The 17,370-nt window shown below is 41.9% G+C and overlaps 1 protein-coding gene across 6 annotated transcripts in view; it reads right to left on the bottom strand.

Annotated features, from left to right (window-relative positions):
• Window positions 1-5,747: 5,747 nt before the first annotated feature.
• Window positions 5,748-17,370, bottom strand: part of NRG1 (neuregulin 1) — a 1,114,604-nt gene continuing 1,102,981 nt past the window's right edge. For 3 of the 6 annotated variants that reach the window (XM_044225410.1, XM_044225412.1, XM_044225413.1), the window contains 4 exons: window positions 16,175-16,301; window positions 13,610-13,740; window positions 12,622-12,828; window positions 5,748-9,894 (listed from right to left, as the gene is read on the bottom strand). In XM_044225410.1, the coding sequence (XP_044081345.1) occupies window positions 9,243-9,894; window positions 12,622-12,828; window positions 13,610-13,740; window positions 16,175-16,301 (1,117 nt within the window). In that variant the 3' untranslated portion in view covers window positions 5,748-9,242. Of the gene's footprint in view, window positions 9,895-10,283; window positions 10,426-12,621; window positions 12,829-13,609; window positions 13,774-16,174; window positions 16,302-17,370 lie in introns of all 6 variants that reach the window. The other 3 variants (XM_044225414.1, XM_044225415.1, XM_044225411.1) reach the window with 2 other exon arrangements.

Genomic DNA, 17,370 nt, shown 5'->3' on the forward strand with positions numbered 1-17,370 from the left:
CAAATATTGCATCCAAAATGATTTTAGGATCTAGCATATTAAATAACATTGACTAAAACCGTAGAAGTGACTTCCTGTCGACTCCCTCTTAATTCCAGTTAAGTCTGTTTCTGAAAATATTTCCAACTTCACCAACACTTGCTGATCTCCCCTTTTGTTAGAGAATAGGCTTCAGCTCAGCTACTTTGCAGGCAACAATACCCTGTTAGAATTTAATTATATTGTTTCATTTTTGTTATATTGACTTTTACAGTTTTATTTTGATTATGGCAACTAGTTGAAGTTTTCCATTCATAGCATCAATACAGAGTTTCATTTCAAATGACTTTATTTTAGTTAAAAATGCAATCAGTTGGAAAAAAACAATATGCAAAAAACAATACAGGCGGTACATGAATATGGTAATAGTCATGAAGTTGGTACGCCGATGAGTAGGGTTGGATGAACACTTACTTGTGTGGTATACTTGGAAAATAGAAAATCGTAAGGTGGAGTGAAGGGTGAGCTGAGAAATGCTACAAGAGTTTGACAGAAGCCAGCCTGTGGAGAACAGCCAATGTCAAGCCAAGGAGGCAAGCTTTGTGAGGAGCTGTGGAAGGGTTATAGCCAGGAGAATGCACGACAAGTTTTGTGAGTTAGAGAGAAGCTTCCAGCAAAATGTGAAGGATGTCTCAGAGGAACTGAAAGAAGCAAATCAGTTAGGAGGCGAATGGGACCCAGTGAGAGAAGAAGAGGGCGCCAGTGGTACAAGGCGGGAGGTGGGGGTGCTTGACATGTCAAGCCATTGTCACCAGTTAGATGTGGAGGAAGAAATCTAGAATATTGCTCAGGTTCTGGCTTGCTTGGTGGGTAATGTGTAGCTTTCCTAATCAGATGAGGGCATATTTTCCCTTAGCTGTTCCTTTGCTGGAGAACTGACATGAGTTTGACCCTGAGTGGTACCCTAAGTCCCATGAACTCTGCATCAACAGCTTAATGGGAAGGGCCCACAGTTCTTTTCCTCACACTCATGGCTAGAGATCTGACTCCTCAGACTAACAGGGCAGACCTCAAAATGTGTAGGGAAGTAGCATCTTTTCACATTGTGAAAGAGCTTTTAGTCAAGCAAATACTGAAAAAGATATAATGCTTTCTGACTCTGCCCTAAAATTTTCTAAAGGGCCTACAACAATTCAAGAAAATCTTCTCATTTTTAGAAAGTACTTAAGTCCTAAACCCCATAATTTCTGTTCCAAATGTGAAGTTATATTGTCCTACAATTTCAGATCTTTCGAAATCGGAGGTATCAGACCAGGGATGAGAAGGGCTCAAAAGTAAGAAGTTACTAAGGGAGGTCTCTATTTTGCAAAAATAAGGTTTCTCTGAAGGAAGGAAGGGATGGATCTTTGCAAAGAGATTCTTTCAGGAGGGCAGAATCATCTCATCATTGGAAGGAAGTTGGGTACTGGGAATTGGCTCTGACACACAGCATTTTCTGTGTTTCCTTTTCATAGTGGAGAGGGTCTAGGATAAAAGGGAAAATGCTTTTGTTACATTATTACCTCCTAAAGGGCATACTGATAAAGACCCTTCATCTGAAGAAGATGGAAAGTATACTTCAGGCTGACTTTGAGAAACCAGAAAGGCTCTAGAAAACTTGCCCAGCCTGAGTCCCCCCCCCCACCCCAACCCTATTCAAGAGAAAGGCTCAAGTTTGGGCAAGAAGGAACCACCAAATGAAAGCCAAAGAATGGAAGACAAGTGTTTGCTTACGTATGATGATAACTAATAATTAACACGATACAAAGTTTACTTCTAGCTTATTTCTTTAAAAAAAAAAAAACAACTAGGAAGTGTCCTTACTTATTATTTTTATAGGGAGCTAGAGTTAGGAATATTTTCAATAAAATACATTCTTATTTAAATGAAGGATAATGTATGGGCAATTATATTAGACTCTCTTGCCATTAACAACAGAACTATATTAACTATATCACAAGCCTGGTGATGAATATCATGAGGCCAAGTCACCCACCACTCTTAATGTAGGATGACATTTTAAGGTATTGAATCCAAAAAGCTTCAATCTATAAATTATTCATAAAAAGAATCCTGTTTTATGCATGAAGAGTGAGTAGAACCTGAAAAATTGCTTATTGGATAGATCATGGGAAGGGATGAGGAACATCCATAACCAATGTGGTTTCTTCCATTTAGAAATTAATCTGAGACCTGACTCCTCTAACTTTGTCACTATACGGACTTTGCCTAGATTGTATTGTTTTGGGGGAAAAAATATATGAAACATGTCAGGGCCTCCTGGGTGCAAGCGAAGGAAAATGGGTGTGCACAGATATCCTGTCAATTTAAGAGCATGTTTTGCTCGTCTTACTACACATTTGCAATGAAGTTTGAAAATGGTATTCTGAAAACTCTACAAAGAGTTATGTTTCAGTAAATTTCTGTGAAATTATAATGAAACACTCATGAAATAAGCCCTTAAAAATTACAGGCTTTTTGTGAAACAGGGTGACTACACAAGAAGCAAACATAAAATAAAGAAGTTATTTAAGTTACAACTTTAAATGCTATTTAGTGATTTTGCTGCTTAATATACAGTTGTCATTAAAAAGGAATTTGCCTATTGGCATGAGATTGGAGAAATACTCAAATATATTTTGCGATGAGTTTGTGCAATGTAGAGTGTATCATTTGGAACTGAGAAGCACAGGATCCAAAACTTAAAAACCTGGAGCTGGGGGGTGGAGGGGGGAGCCAAGAGAAGGTAGCCTCTGAATACTCCCTATGTGCTAGACATGTATGGCTTCCTTGCATGTATTCAAGTGTAAGCCTCGTTACACACCACATCCTTGTAAAGTCACTTGGATTCCCGTAAGATTCAAGAAATAAGCTCGGAGAGGGGACATTGTTCCAACGGGCCAAGCTACTAAGTGCTGGCCACAAGCCCCTCCTCGTTTCACTGCAGTATGCTACCCACACATGAGAATTCATCCCCATGGTTACACTTCATATCCTTAGAAAGCTGTGTTTAGGAAAAAAGTGCATAGTCAATAAGTCAAGCAAGTTGGGTTCTGGGGTAACCTGAACCAAAGTCAAAGGAGCTCATATTCTTTGAAATAGAAACTTGGTTTTCGATGTAATTTGCCTTGAGGCAATGAAAGGCTGAAAATGGCAGCCTTTGTTGAATCTGGAGTGGGGAGGGAAGGAGTGCAATGGGTACAAATAGGAGTTGTAGTCAGAAAACCTGGGTGCCAGTGCTATCTCTGTAACTTACTAGATGGGTAGCTCTAGGAAACACTTTCAACTTTCCTGCACCTAAAATTTCCTCATTATTTATCATATCAACAGCCCATGGGTTTAAGAGGATTATAAATGAAAAGGATATTCTAAGCCATAAAATATTATAAAATATTATTTATGCATAATAGATTATTTCTCCGCATATGTGCCAATCTGTACATAAGCAATGAGTGGTTTTTGTGTCTGTGACGGTAATTCTCTAGCCTCTTTGGCATGTTGTGGGGTGGGAAGAGAGTCGCTTCCTCCATCAAATTCTGTCCAGTAAATACATTTGATGGGAGCAAACGATAGAACTCCTACCCTATTCTTTGTCTCCTTTTATGAATTGCTGGTCTCTTCTGGTTTGTTTTTAAAAAGATCAGGTGGATCATGATGGGTTTCCTCCAAGTAACAAAATCCATTTGCAATCCCCATGCCAAGCGATGTTCTGAAGTTCACAGGAGCTCGAACACAACAGCTCACCAGAGAGGTCCAGCAATGACAGCCGGAGTTTGTGCACAGGAGCCCACAGGGACATGCGGGATTGGGTCTGGCTTCTCTGTCTAACCACAGCCTTAAAGAGAGGAATATGGTGGCTTACTGTAGCAGCAGGAGGGTCCTGTCTTACATAAACTGAAAGCATTTCTATTGCCTACCAGATCAGTCTTTTGGAGTAATGGTTTCCATAAATTTATTTTATTCTGCTTCAGAAAGGGCAAGCCCAAGATAGACTACAAAAGTGATTCACATGAAGTCATCAAAATTTTCTACTCCCTCCAGCATCCTAAATCTCTAGACTTCAGAACTGCCTCACTGAACCCCCAATCCCTGGCATCAGGCCCTTTTGCCATTCATCATCAGGGGAGAGAGCAGGGAAATCTAAGGATGTCCTCCCCAGACATTAGGCTACAAGGTGTTGTTGGCCTGGGTTTGACATTCCAGTCTACAGCATTGAAGTGAATAGAGAATTGCGGTAATAATCTAGGTATTTGGATAATCTTCATTCTCTCTGTACCACGGTCCACTCCATAAGCTTCTGCCTCAAATATCAATATATGTTAGGTATCCGATTTTAACGTACGTTACTAAGACAGCTGCTTGTAGTTTTCAGTTTGAGGGGGTGGGCAAAGCCTCAGCTTCAACTTGAAGATACAGGAAGTATCTCAGTCTTTAATTTTTCAATATTCTGTGCACTCCTTGATTTGCCAAATGGCTGGTTGGTTGGAGTGGACAAGGGAGACGGATGTGGCGGCTTCAGGATGGTGTGTATGAGGAATTGTGTGTGTGTGCGTACGTCTATGTAAGCCAAAGTTGACACGTATCACAGATATGAGGATTCTGGATTATTTTGAAAAGTTCATAATGTAAATAATAAGAACTAGTACAGTCAAAGGCCACTACTGGAATCTCTTAGACATCCAGACTTGTTTGGGAAATGACACCAGTGGAGCTCTTACTAGGTACTAGGAATCATGTACGTATATGAAGGTGGCCTTTGATGGCACACATCGGGGACCGTCAAACTCCAGTGGAGGCCCCTGTGTACCCCCACAGGATTGCTGAGCTCTATTTCACATACTTTAGAAGCCCTAATCTTATCTAGAATAATGAGTAAATTGCTTGAAATATATAAAAAGTACTACCCATGCAAATATCTATTTGCTAAAATATGGCTTTTGTTTCGGCTAATTTCAACAAGAAAAGTTATCTCCTCATTTCTAGGACTAAATCTTTGAATGTGGGAAATTTCTCATGCATAGGCCCTGCCCTGAGCAGTAAGATGGGCATTTCGTTTGATTTATCGATCCCACGAGGGGAAAGAATCCAACTTAGCCTTATCTTCTCTCAAAACTGAATCAATAAATCGTGGGCCTGAATCCATAAATCATAGGCCTGATGGAAAATAAATTTACCAGAGCTACAGGAAAGCTGAGCATGGCCAGGTTCTGATGGCTGCTTCTTGAGCCCTGTTGGCCGTTGGATTACTTGAACCCCGGTAACAGGTTCCCCCGTCACGATTGCAAGGGATTGTCACTTTGACATTTCCGTTGGTCTGAAGAAGTCTCTTGCAGTCCCTACAAAATAACAACTGGGATCCAGGCAATCAGGCCCTAAGACATCCTCTCTGATACGTTATTGGGGGTTGAGGAGAAGGGGAAGAAGACATCGTATTGCTTGCTTGTGACCCCTTGGACATGGAAGACGGTGGTGAGCAGAACCAACAGGCAGAAGGTGAGAGAAGAAAAGGCAGTTTGGCAAAAGCAAGAGACAGAGGAGATGGGCATGGGGTCCATCAGACATGTTCTTACATTAATACAACTATCACAGCGGCAAGGTGCTGGTCTAACAGACTGAAACGTTAGTCTGCTGAGCAACACTCCCACGCCTCCACAGAGTAGCATTTTTATTGCAGTATGTCTTTCATGGAAAATGAACAAAACTTTAAATAAATCACAATTACTTATTGCTTAGTATTTTGGATAATAAATTCTTTAGTTTATCAGTACCTCAGGGCCTTCAAATGTGCATTCTTCAAATAGTTTCAATTACATATACATTCTTTCTCCTGAACAATAAATTATTCTTTAAAAAAAAAGAAAAGGAAAAGATACATAATTTTAAAGCAAAGAAAAATGAAAAAAAAACATATATTTTTGACATTTATCTTAAACTTATATGAAAACAACTCTATGTTAGATGCTTAAATATAAATAATAAAGGACATTATGTTATTTACAATGTTACACAGTCAGTCAAGAGAGTAAGAAATGGATATTAACTCATAAAGACAGTAAATGATTTAGGAAAACATCCAAGTAACGTACGATATGTATTTACAAAAGAATATATAATAGAACTCGTGAAATGTGGCCGTTTCCTTTTGCCTGCATTTCTCTGCAGTGTTTCACGGGTCTCTGCAGATAGAAATCTTTGTGGGTGGTGGAATGGAGCTAGTACTAAAAGATAAAACCAGGCCTTCCTTATTTTCATCCCTATGATCCATGCACCTTTTAACTCAGGCCAAAAAAAGGAATACTCATGAGCAAGTTACCCTGGATAAACTCCATCTCTATCAAGACAGTCACACTTAAACAAGGAAGATATGGTCTGTTGGTGTTTGGGACACATTCACTTATACTCGGGCAGAGTGCCATTTGGTGGAAAGCCTGAGGCTGTCCAGGCACTCTTGAAAAAAATAAACAAAACAAGTCATACCAGGCAAGAAGGGCGAATAGGATGGAAAAGGAATCTTGAGTGAGAAAAGAAGTTTCGCCTGTACTGCACTACCCCTTGGTGGGATATGATTTCACACCCAGGAAACACAGTTGCTGTCAAACTTCTGGGTGATTTCCACCCTGAAAACCCCCGAAAGCTGGCCACAGGCTGGGAGCTTGGGTCTACACCCCTTCTTGGGATTACCACCACACCACCTGAATTTCTAGACAGGGATGGTTGAGAGCCATGTGGTGACTAAACACCACAGAGCAGTCCCTTGGAACACAAAGGTGGTAGTGGCAGCAGGTAGCCCTGAGGAGACAGCTGGCCTTTCTTACCAGGGGGAAACACTTCTTCTACAGAAGGAAAGGCTATCCCAGCAAATATGCCACCTCTCTGAGTGACCAGAATCAAGCTGGAAAGAAAATGTCCTCTTGTCCTAAATGTCCCTATATATTTGTGACCTGAAAAGGTATACAGAAATTTTTATAGTGAGGAAAATGTTGATTCCTCTCAGCAGAAGATTTCATTTATTCCAGAAATTCTCCACAATGGGCCATTGGATGACTCCAATGCCCTAAGATTTTTGCAACAGAAATTTTAGACTTTCCATTAATGGTAAAAATTTCTTTATTGACATAGTCTCTGAATGAGCCAAGGCCTTCAAAGGCAATATTAGCATAATTTAAAGGACCTCTTCGGGTGGACTGTCCTCTTCCCCCTGCCAGGAGCTTACTCATTTCTACAGAAGGGGGAAATCGGAGCAACTCGGGCAGCCCGACACACAGAGCACAGAGAAAGTGGCATGTGGGTAACGAAGGACGGTTCAGGACACCAGATACTCAGGGTAACTTCACGGACCTGCAGACAGATATCTCTGTGGGTCGTAGAAACATAAAAGGAGCTTAATGACATGACTCTGTCCGACCCACATTTTCCCAAGACCTCCTTGCACGTCCCTTCCTCCCGAGAATTTGAACACAGACATTTGATGAAGATCTAATTTGATGAAGATCTAAATCCAGTTCACCTGCAAACGCTGCTCTCGGTGACTTCACGCCTGGTATTTGCACCCCCCTGCCGACCTTTTTCCCATTTTGCCCCATGGATCCCAGGAGGCCACTGGGAATCTAAGTAAAGCTCTAGCCTGATTTGACAGATGTCGGGCAGGGTGTAAAACGGGGGCTGCGTTTTTTAAAAATCCCCTTATTTTCCTGAATTAGCGTTTATTCCAAATGTTAATGCCTATAGGCCTTCCTTGGACTTACAGTCAGAGAGAACAGGTGAAGCTCAGACCCATCTTCATACCTGTTTCGTGACAGTAAAGCAAAAGATAAGAAAGGGGGTGGGGGATGGATGATACAGGCTGCAGATGGAGAGGCCAGGACACAGGTGGGGGTCACTTCTGCAAGGAAAGGTGCAATTTCCCAACACCGTCCACATTCCCTGATGAATCATCACTTGTGGAAGGCTCTTGCCAGTCACAATCACATGCACAATGGCCATTCCTGACAAAAATGTTCATGCATAGTTATGACCTGATTGAGGCAACATTGAAAAAACAAGAGGAAAATCATGAGGAGAAAGACATGGGCAACATAACTATTTAAGACCGCACCCAAGTCCCACCTGAGCCTTCTAGACACACTCACTCCTTCTAAACACTCTACAACAGACCTATTTCTCTAGGATGTCTAGTCACCACCGCATACGGCAGGCGTATTTCACGGCAGAAGTATTTCACACAAAATGCTGAGTGTGCCGTCATTTCATGGTCATTTTGTGCCGTAACACATCTGTTCATGAGCTGATAAGACACAGCCAATGGCCAGCTCCCGAGTCAGCGAGAAACCCAAGTCAGGAACGATTGCACCTTTCTCCGCCACGGTTTGATTTTCAACTAGATGACCTGCTGTGTCATTCCCCCAGAAACTGAGGTGGAGTCCTCTGCTAAGGTAATGGGTTTACCCCGAAAAGCAGGCCAGAACCCATTTTCTATGCTAGTCCCCCAAACTGTTGCTCTTTGTCAAGAAAAATAAACCCAAATAAAGCAAATGGTAGCTCATTTTCGCGAGAGCGAGCTGTCTTCTGATTAAGAATATAGTTTTTTTTTTTAAATCACAATATTACTTTCTTCCTAATAGTTAACATTACTTAATGCAGTTTCCTGCTGTAATTAATAGTAGCATGCTGTTGGATCTACTATTATCTCAGAGCCCAGTGAAGCGAACCTTTGGCTGGCAGAGGAGACACAACTTGTTTCATATACTGAAAGCAAAAGAAAACTTCATACAAAAGAGAAGAGTATTTCGATGGATGTGCCATTACAAGACGTACTGATCGGGCGCTACTAGAAGCAAACGGAGGGACAGTTGCAAGTCTTGCAAATCATACATCCCATCAACATCAGAATGCAATGCACGAGAAGCCAGCGAAAACTGAATATATGGGAGGTTTTGCTGAAATACTGTGGAAAAGCAATCACAGTAACTGTACAAAACTTGCTCTCAACATAACAGAACATAAAGGCACCATTGATATCTTTCTCGTTTTGAAATACTGTAAAAAAATTGCTACATATGGCACATAACACATTTTTACATACATATATTTAATTTATAAAAGTTTTTTTTTCCTGTTTTCTATTTGCAGAACTGCTAAAATAAAATAAATTGTTTAATTTAAGGTGGAATACTTTATTATATAAAATAAAGTTTTACAGGTGAATCTATGTGTTTATTTCGGTTTTATACAGCGATAGGGTCTTGGTTAGCGATTACACTAGACAGCCTGGCCTGCAATTCCTCCTGCGTCGAGAAGCGGGCTGCTGGGTTAGTCCTGCTGTCCGCCAGGCGGAAGGCAGGTGCTGCCTCAAGACTGGCTGCCAGGGGGTTCTGAATGCCCAGGAAGGGTGTATCCTCCCCTACCCTCTCATCTTCTGTTTCACTCTCTGAGTTAGTGCCCTCAGCGCTTGCGTTGCTGTCCATTTCCAACCTGTTGGCGATGTGGCCATTGGGCTTGGTTCTTTTGGCCCGCCGGCTACTGGTGAGTTTCTTAACAGGTTCTTGAGCTGGCTCATACTCCTGGGTGGTTTCGTACTCCTCATCCTCCACTATCCTCAAGGGGCTAGGGGGCAGGCTGTTGCTCTCATGGGCGGGGTTGTGGTGGAAGGAGTTGAACTGCTGAGGGTGATGGTCATACTTCTCCCGCAGCCTTGGTGGTGTCACCAGAAGCAGAGGTCTCTCTTCTTCCACGAAGGGGCTGACTGCCATGACGGGCATGGATACCGTCGTGCTGGACGCAGGTGGAGACATTTCCGAAGGGGGCGATTTGGGGGAGCTTGGCGTGTGGAAATCGACAGGTGACATACGAGCCGGGGTGGTCATTGCTGACACATACCTGTGTGAGCACAGAATACCCCGCATGAGTGTGACATAAGAAAAGGCAGCGAGTAGGGAGGGTAAGGGGACAGAAGGCATGATATCATAGATTCAGAAAACAAAGAATTTCTATGCATTATATACACTTCTGGATTTTTAACACTAAGGACATTGGGCACCCTTGGAATCTAGAATTATGTAGCCAAGAGTTTCCTCATGGGAGTACATGCAAAGATCAGCTAGATTGCCTAACTCATCCAGGCTTTGGGGATTTGCAAGTTCATCGTGATTTTAAATAAAAGCATCAGAGTCAGGACAAGAGGGCACTGGGTCCTGGAAATCTTTCAGTGTACAAGGACCAAGGCACAGGGATTTGGAAGGGAAAGAAGTATTACTTAAATACTATACCTTCCTAAAGGCCAAGGGGTCTTAGAGAATGAAGCCCAAATGGGGAATGGAGGAAGATCTAAGATGAGTTGCTGATAGCTGGGTCTGCGTGCATTTGGATCTGTGTGCCTTGTTTCTCCTTAGCTCAGCTATAAGGTTATGTCTTATGAAAAAAAAAGAGCATAGTAACTTAGATTTATTCCTGGTAACAGTGTAACACATTTGTGTGCTTTCAGTTTTTCCATGAAATGCTACTTCTTTTAACATTCTGTTTGCAACTCTCCATCCCAGTGACCAAGACATTTAGAAACAAGTCAGAGAGAACCTTATGTTGGCGCTCTAGCCACTTCCAAGCTCCAGTCTACCTCTCGTCAAAAACCCATGGCTACATCAGTCTTGGGCTTAGCTTTTGTGTCAGCTCAGGGCTGGCTGTACCGTGTTACCTCACGTCATGTTACATCTAGTAGTGCTCTGTAAATCTCATTGTCAAGACATTGAATGCATTTTTTTAAAAAAAAAACATGTCATAATTTCTTTCTCCAGAACAAGAAGGCCTGAGTTAGCACTGAAGAAGATGTGGCTTACTCAGAGTCACATTTCTCAACTTTGATAAAAATGTTGCCAATGCATAGCACCAAAACACTCTTTTCTTCACGTTGGCATTCACAGAGTCTAATTTGACAAGACCTGTGATGACACAGGACACCGTTATTCGAACTCTAGTTAACAGGAACAGGAAACCCATTAACTTTCCTGCTCTTCTGCCATGATTCAGAGTCATACGGATGTGAGGTCTAGCTATGTCTAAAACAGGAAGGTGTTTAGAGATGGAAATACTTGGGGCTCGAGGCTCCAACTTCTGTTCTGGGGATACTTAAATTAAGCTCTCTGAGAAGTACTAATCCAGATTCAGCCAACACATAAAGGTGATTCATCTTTTCTCTCCAAGCTCTCAAGGTTCAGGTGGATTCTGCGGTCCTAGATAGTATTTGTGGTGTGCACGGAAGCCTACCACGGCAGGAAAATGTCAGCCTTTCGAGAGAAATATCACATGGAGTGATGAAGACAGAACTGATCCCTCGCCTCTTTCTCCGGTCCCAAAAAAGACTGGATTAAGATAGAGTTTCTCAATATGTAAAGATACAATTATATGAATTTAAGACTGAGGTTTTTAAACCAGTTTGGGACCATGCCTACATTTTCACAGATGAATGACAGAGCAACCTTTCATTCCAAAAGGCTCTGAAATACCATTTTGGGGTAAAGACCCTCGAAGAAGAGAACAGCAAGCTCTCCAGGACCTGCTGGCCCAGAACCAGTCATCCTTCATTACTTCATTACTTCAAGGACTTCCCAGCCAGTCCATGAGTGGAAAGGGTCCATTAGCATTATCCCTACCCACGTAACTAGGTATGGAATGGACATCACGTAAACCTTTCAGCAAGTGGTCAAGGATTACACTGAGCTCATCATACAGTAAACAAACAGGCAGTATCCCTCTGGATTTGAAAACAAACAAGTAACAACTTCCTGATACTGCCACAAATGCTGGTTGGCTATAACTCTCTCCCAATTTAAGTGAAAATGAATAAAGAGAATCTATGAATTCAGTATTCCTATGAAGCGTCTCTTACTTTCCTTCCCTCTGATTTTGATTTTACCTTGTCTATAACCCTTGCGCCCCCCCCCCCCCCCCCGGTAACCCAATGCGGTATCCCCAGAAGAAAGCCAGAACATTCTGGAATAGAGCAATATCTGCTTTGACACCCCTCTGCGAAGACTGCGTTGGCAGCATACAAAAGATTTACTCGTCCCTTCTTTTCGAATTTTGTAAAAGGGAAACTATATGGTGGAACGCAAGCAGTTCCCCATGAGAGTCCGCAATGACACAGCCCTTGATTTGATTTAACAGAGGCTGGAAGGTAAGAAAAAGTTAACACCCGAGTTCACAAGACCAGCTAGACCGGGAATTCGGGTAATGCGGCAAATTCGAATTATAGAAGGGTCCTTCTTGAACACTGGTGCCATCTCTCTAAAGTTACAACCGAGAGAACAGAGGCTCAGAGTGGGTGTGAGCCTCAGGTCAGAGCTGCGACCTCTGGGTTAGCTGCCCCGGACACGTTCAAATGAGTCCCGCTCCATAAGAATCTGTCGCCCGCCAGGGACAATGCGAGCAGCTCAGAAGAAAGGAGTTCAGTCAAACAAAAAGATGACTTCATCAACTAGGGAACTGGAAGGGGCAACTGCCGCCCCTTAGTCTCGTTGGAGCAGAGTTCTGTAGGAGAGACCACAGGTGCTCATGGGGATTCTGCTACTGGGGTGCTTTCTCCTCTGTGGTAGTTTTACCCTTCGGTTTTACCTTTCACTATGAGGAGAGTCTCGGTAGGAGTCAGGGGTTTCTCTAGCATGCCTGAGGAAGCTGTTACATTCGCGAGGGCCTCCCAAGCCATTAAGTCGTCCTCGTGGGCCCCCGGTTGGGCTGGTGTGTCTGCTGTTTTCTACTGACGACATCATGATTACAGAGTGACTTTCCGAAAGGATGCTTTCAGTGTGCCCATTGCTCCAGCTGGAGGGGAAGTGGGAGAGGCAAAGAGAGATACATATGTATTTTTTAAGGATCTGCAAAAATGAAAATGAAAGGAAGTGATCTGGTAACTATTCCGCTTAGGTCTATCAGCCTTTGATGACAACGTTACTCATCTCAGAATAGAATTAGTATTACTTGCTCTAGAGAGGATCTTGATTTTGTTTGGCTTTGTAAGGATAGAGTTTGTTTACTTCTTCGTTCATTCAACACATATTTACCAAATGTCAGTGTGTACTAAGTGTTCTTACAATCTCTCTGTTCTTGAGTGGCTTAGGTTAAGGAGATACTTGGCCCATGAGCTACACTGGGCAGCCCCGTGTTGCCCTTGGTAGCATGCTCTCACACGGGAATCCCCAAGGTTAAGTTCAGCTGTTGGACATTTCCAAGGGCAGCCCAGTCACAGGAAGGGGTGAACTTCTAATTACTATAGAGCATCTAGGACAGATATTTTCTATTGTAGCAATGCAGTGAGTAGTCAGGCATGAATAAAGACAATCTCTAAAATGGGGAACAACAATCCTGTGAGTAGGTATTATTTTTACTTTCAGTACTGAAAAAATGGGAGGCTGTGATTTAAACAGCAATTAAATGGCAGAGTCACTTGATGTCCAAAGTCCATTTTTGTCCCGAATCATACATTTTGCTATACGTCCTTGCCTCCTATGTGTCTCCTGTTCCTTTCTTAGGCAGTGAGAGCAAAAGGCAAGGTCTAGAAGTTCTCTCGTGGAGTAGTGCCCTGCAATGGTTTTCATTCTCATACCTGTGGCTGGGAGTCTGGGTAACGGTGGTGGAGTGGTGAGCTGTTGAGGTGTAGTGACTGGTAGAAAACGATGTCTCCGCTTCTCGCTCAACAATATGCTCACTAGAGATGACATTTTTAGATACGTATTGCTGGATAAACAAAGAGACACAACTTGAAGATTCCTATTAATCAAAACAGGAACATCATCATCATCACACACAAAACCTGCTCTCCTACATATACTTCATGATACATTCTATTTCGCCAATGGTCAGATGGCAAGTCCCCTTCTGGCTATATGGCCTTTCAATTCAGTACATGAAATTAATGAAGCATCCTTTGGAGGCACACATAGTGTGGGTTCTGCGATCTTAACTGCATCCTATCAGAAACAGGCCTAGGTCTTCTATCTTATTTCCAACCAATAATGCGGGTGGAATTCAAGATAAATCTCTGCCCCATGTTCGTGTTTATCATAGTTGTTGTGGGTGAAGAAGATTAACAGACGGCTGAAGGAAACAAAAGCATAGAGATGGTTTGTCTTATCCCAAATTTCAAGTCAGGAGAGGATATATATTTTTTTAATTTTAAAATTTTTTTACAATCTCTGTAGTTTAGATCTACTTTTCTTTTTCAGTTTCCAAGGGCCCATGCTGCCCTGATGATAGCACTGAAATTTTCAACTTGTTGTCCGTGGTAAGGCTAACAAGGCCACTGAGAGAACTGAAGGACTTAGAGAAGCTGTTAAGGTCACACATCTTGACAAAGCACACAATATACAGAAGGCCTATATATAGCACAAGTAGATTCTACTTAATTTCATCACCAAATCGCACAAGCTATTGAAGGCACAAGCCTTCAATCAGTGAAAGAGATACATTTTGAAGTTGTGTTTGAAATGCTGTTCATTTTACACCAAACTGAATTGAGAAACGGAAAAAGGCATGGAAAGGAGTACTCTCAGGTGAAGTGGGCACTTTATAAGCAAGGGGCCGTGGGCTGTAAAAGAACCTGATGTATTTATGGAAACCCCAAAAATATAGAACTTGAATTATGCTTCAAACTCTAGTTGGTTCTCTTAGTGGAAAGGCTAGCCCATGTAGCTCTTTCTGGGACGTGCGGTTCACTTGCTTTAAGGAAAAGATGGGGAGGTCATGATTCATGAGCTCTTTCTAGACTGTGGACCGTCTCCCTCTTGGTCCTTGAAAGACAATGGAAGCTTGGTGAGTCTAATGAAAATAATATTTAACAATTATTGACCACACACTGCATGTCACTGGGCTAAGTGTTTTATATGGATTGCCTTGTTTAATGCTCATAGGACTTTTTGGAGTAGGTGTTATTTTTAGGCCTGCTATCCTAATGAAGAAATGGGGTTTAGACAGATTAAATAAAGCCCAAAGTAACACAGCCTGCGAGATAATTGGAATGCGAACAGCCATTCTGCTTCCTATATATTATAACAGACATAGTGACAGATTGTAGGTGTGTCTGCATGGACTGAATGCATTTATCAACTGTGCAGAACATTCTAATGAACACTGGTAAGGGGAGGGAAGCAGCCAAAGGAACTAAAGTATCAGCATGTTATTCCTCTCTGGAAGGTCCTTGCTACAAGACTTGCTGCCAGCTGACTAACCAGCAACTCTGAACTTGGGTCTAGGATACATTTGCTCCACAAATATATTTTTTCTATAGGATACAAAAAAAAGTAACGCAATGTAACGTTCAAGATTTGCCTATAAAAAGCCAAACACCTGAAGGAAATGCAGAGAACAGGAAAAATTACAGTGGAATAGGGAGAATGATGACTTTAAAAGCCAGGGAAGCTGAGTCCAGCTCCGGCCCTCATCTGTAAAAAGGGGAGGTTTGAAAGATCACATCCAAAGACTCTCCAGAATGTAATATTCTATGACCTAGTTATATTTAAAAGCCAAGTTCTTGGTAAATTTTAAACAGAATATTTGAGTCATTAAAGATATATTTAATCTGGAGAGTTTGACTTCAGGTAGAAAGAGTCACGGAACAAGAAAGCATTATGTTCTCCCACTTTTGCTACTGAGAAGGGAGTTCGGTAAGTCACTTCGCCCTTGCATGCCCTAACTTCTTCCTTTGTAAATCAGAATCAGTAAATCATCAGGTCCTGGGAGATGCCTCTAATAAAAGTCACTCTGAAGCCCTTAGCTCGGTTATCAGTACTTGGTTGTCAGACACTGGAGGAGCCTTCATTTTCAAATCATGAAAAAAAAAAATTCCTTCTGGTTCTGGGATCATTAATTTCATTATTTTTCTATGTGTTTTTCTTTTCTTTCTTCCAGTTAGGCCCTCCCTGTAGAACAAACCCAATATTATTATTCCAACCCCTTAATGAACACTTTATGAGAGGAAATGTGCTGGTCTTACAGTAACCAAATCCACTTTAAAAAATGTTCCCATTATTTTGTCCTGGTGAAACCCTGGATTCCTGGAAGCCATGGTGATTAATGACAGTAGCTAAGAGCCTAAGAGCTTTAGAAAATAAACGTCAAGGTGCCTGAACGGAGGAGAGATGCTGAGCTTTTCCACTGGCCAGACTCAACATACATTCACCAGCTGGACGTTCTCAGGGGGCGGGTTGGGGTGGTGAGGTCCGTTTGCTATGTTCACCATGTTGTTGCGTTCAGACCGCAGACTCTGCCGAAGACGGTCATGTAGCTTTTTCCGTTGTTTCCTGGATATGAAAAAGGGAAGATTTATTTTTTTTCTATCATTTACATTTCTTGGTACAATCCACTCTTGATTCTACCAACACGGAAGCCAGGTAGGAGATTGGCGGAGGATATGCCACTGTCTTGGAATCTGCCTATGGACAGAGATGGAGTCATACAGTCTTAGTGAATACGTTTAAGGAGCTGGGGTGGGGATTCTTACAGAAATCTAACTGGATTGCTGAGAGATAGGGGGAAAAAAAAGAAGACAAGATAAATCAAGTTGATATTTGGCTTAAACGCCAACTTTCGCGATCAATCCATCTTTGTCCGAGTCTTACAGGTGGCCATTTGTCTTAGGTACCAATTTTTGCCATGCGATTGATAAGGCTGAGTTTGTTCATAATTTTGTCTGTGTGTCTCTGAAGGAGACGAGGTTAGTTTTGAATCTGTACCTTCTACATGGTGGGTGTGCATGAATGGCATTGTACATGAGAGCAGCTAGGTACATAATTTGCCCATAGATTTAGCACAGTTATAACATGATCTTACTCTAGCATCACTTTTTTTTTTTTTTGGTAGAACTAGGTAATGGATATTCAAATACTGAGATTGAATCTAATAAGACTCAGAAGGTAGATTCCAGGAAGGCTTATCTCTATCGCTTATGCAATCCTGGCAACCCATGAAATCAGGGGTATTAAGAAAATGCCATCCGTCCCCTTAATTTTAGGCTTAAAACATACTGTCTTTGTTCCTCAAGCAACATTCAGATCATGATAATATCCGCCCCCACAACTGGTCAGAGTTTATGTGATGAGGCAACAAAATGAAACAAAACTGTTAACATTATTTGAAGCAGAAGTTCTATGTAAGAGAGAAAAGTGAAGGGAATTTGGGTCACACGGTAATTGTGTTTGTATTATGTTTGTGTTATGGACCCAGCTTAAGGGACCAGAGACACTGAACACAAATCTGCTTTAATGTTTCCTTTTCTTTCAAACCAAGATTTGCTTGATTCTCCTGCCATGAGATTCCTTTTGTACATCCCACACTTTGAGAGCATTTGAACTGGTAAGCTCATTAGAGGGA

The sequence above is a fragment of the Neovison vison genome, chromosome 11 (assembly GCF_020171115.1).
Source record: "Neovison vison isolate M4711 chromosome 11, ASM_NN_V1, whole genome shotgun sequence".
Taxonomy (NCBI): Eukaryota; Metazoa; Chordata; class Mammalia; order Carnivora; family Mustelidae; genus Neogale; species Neogale vison.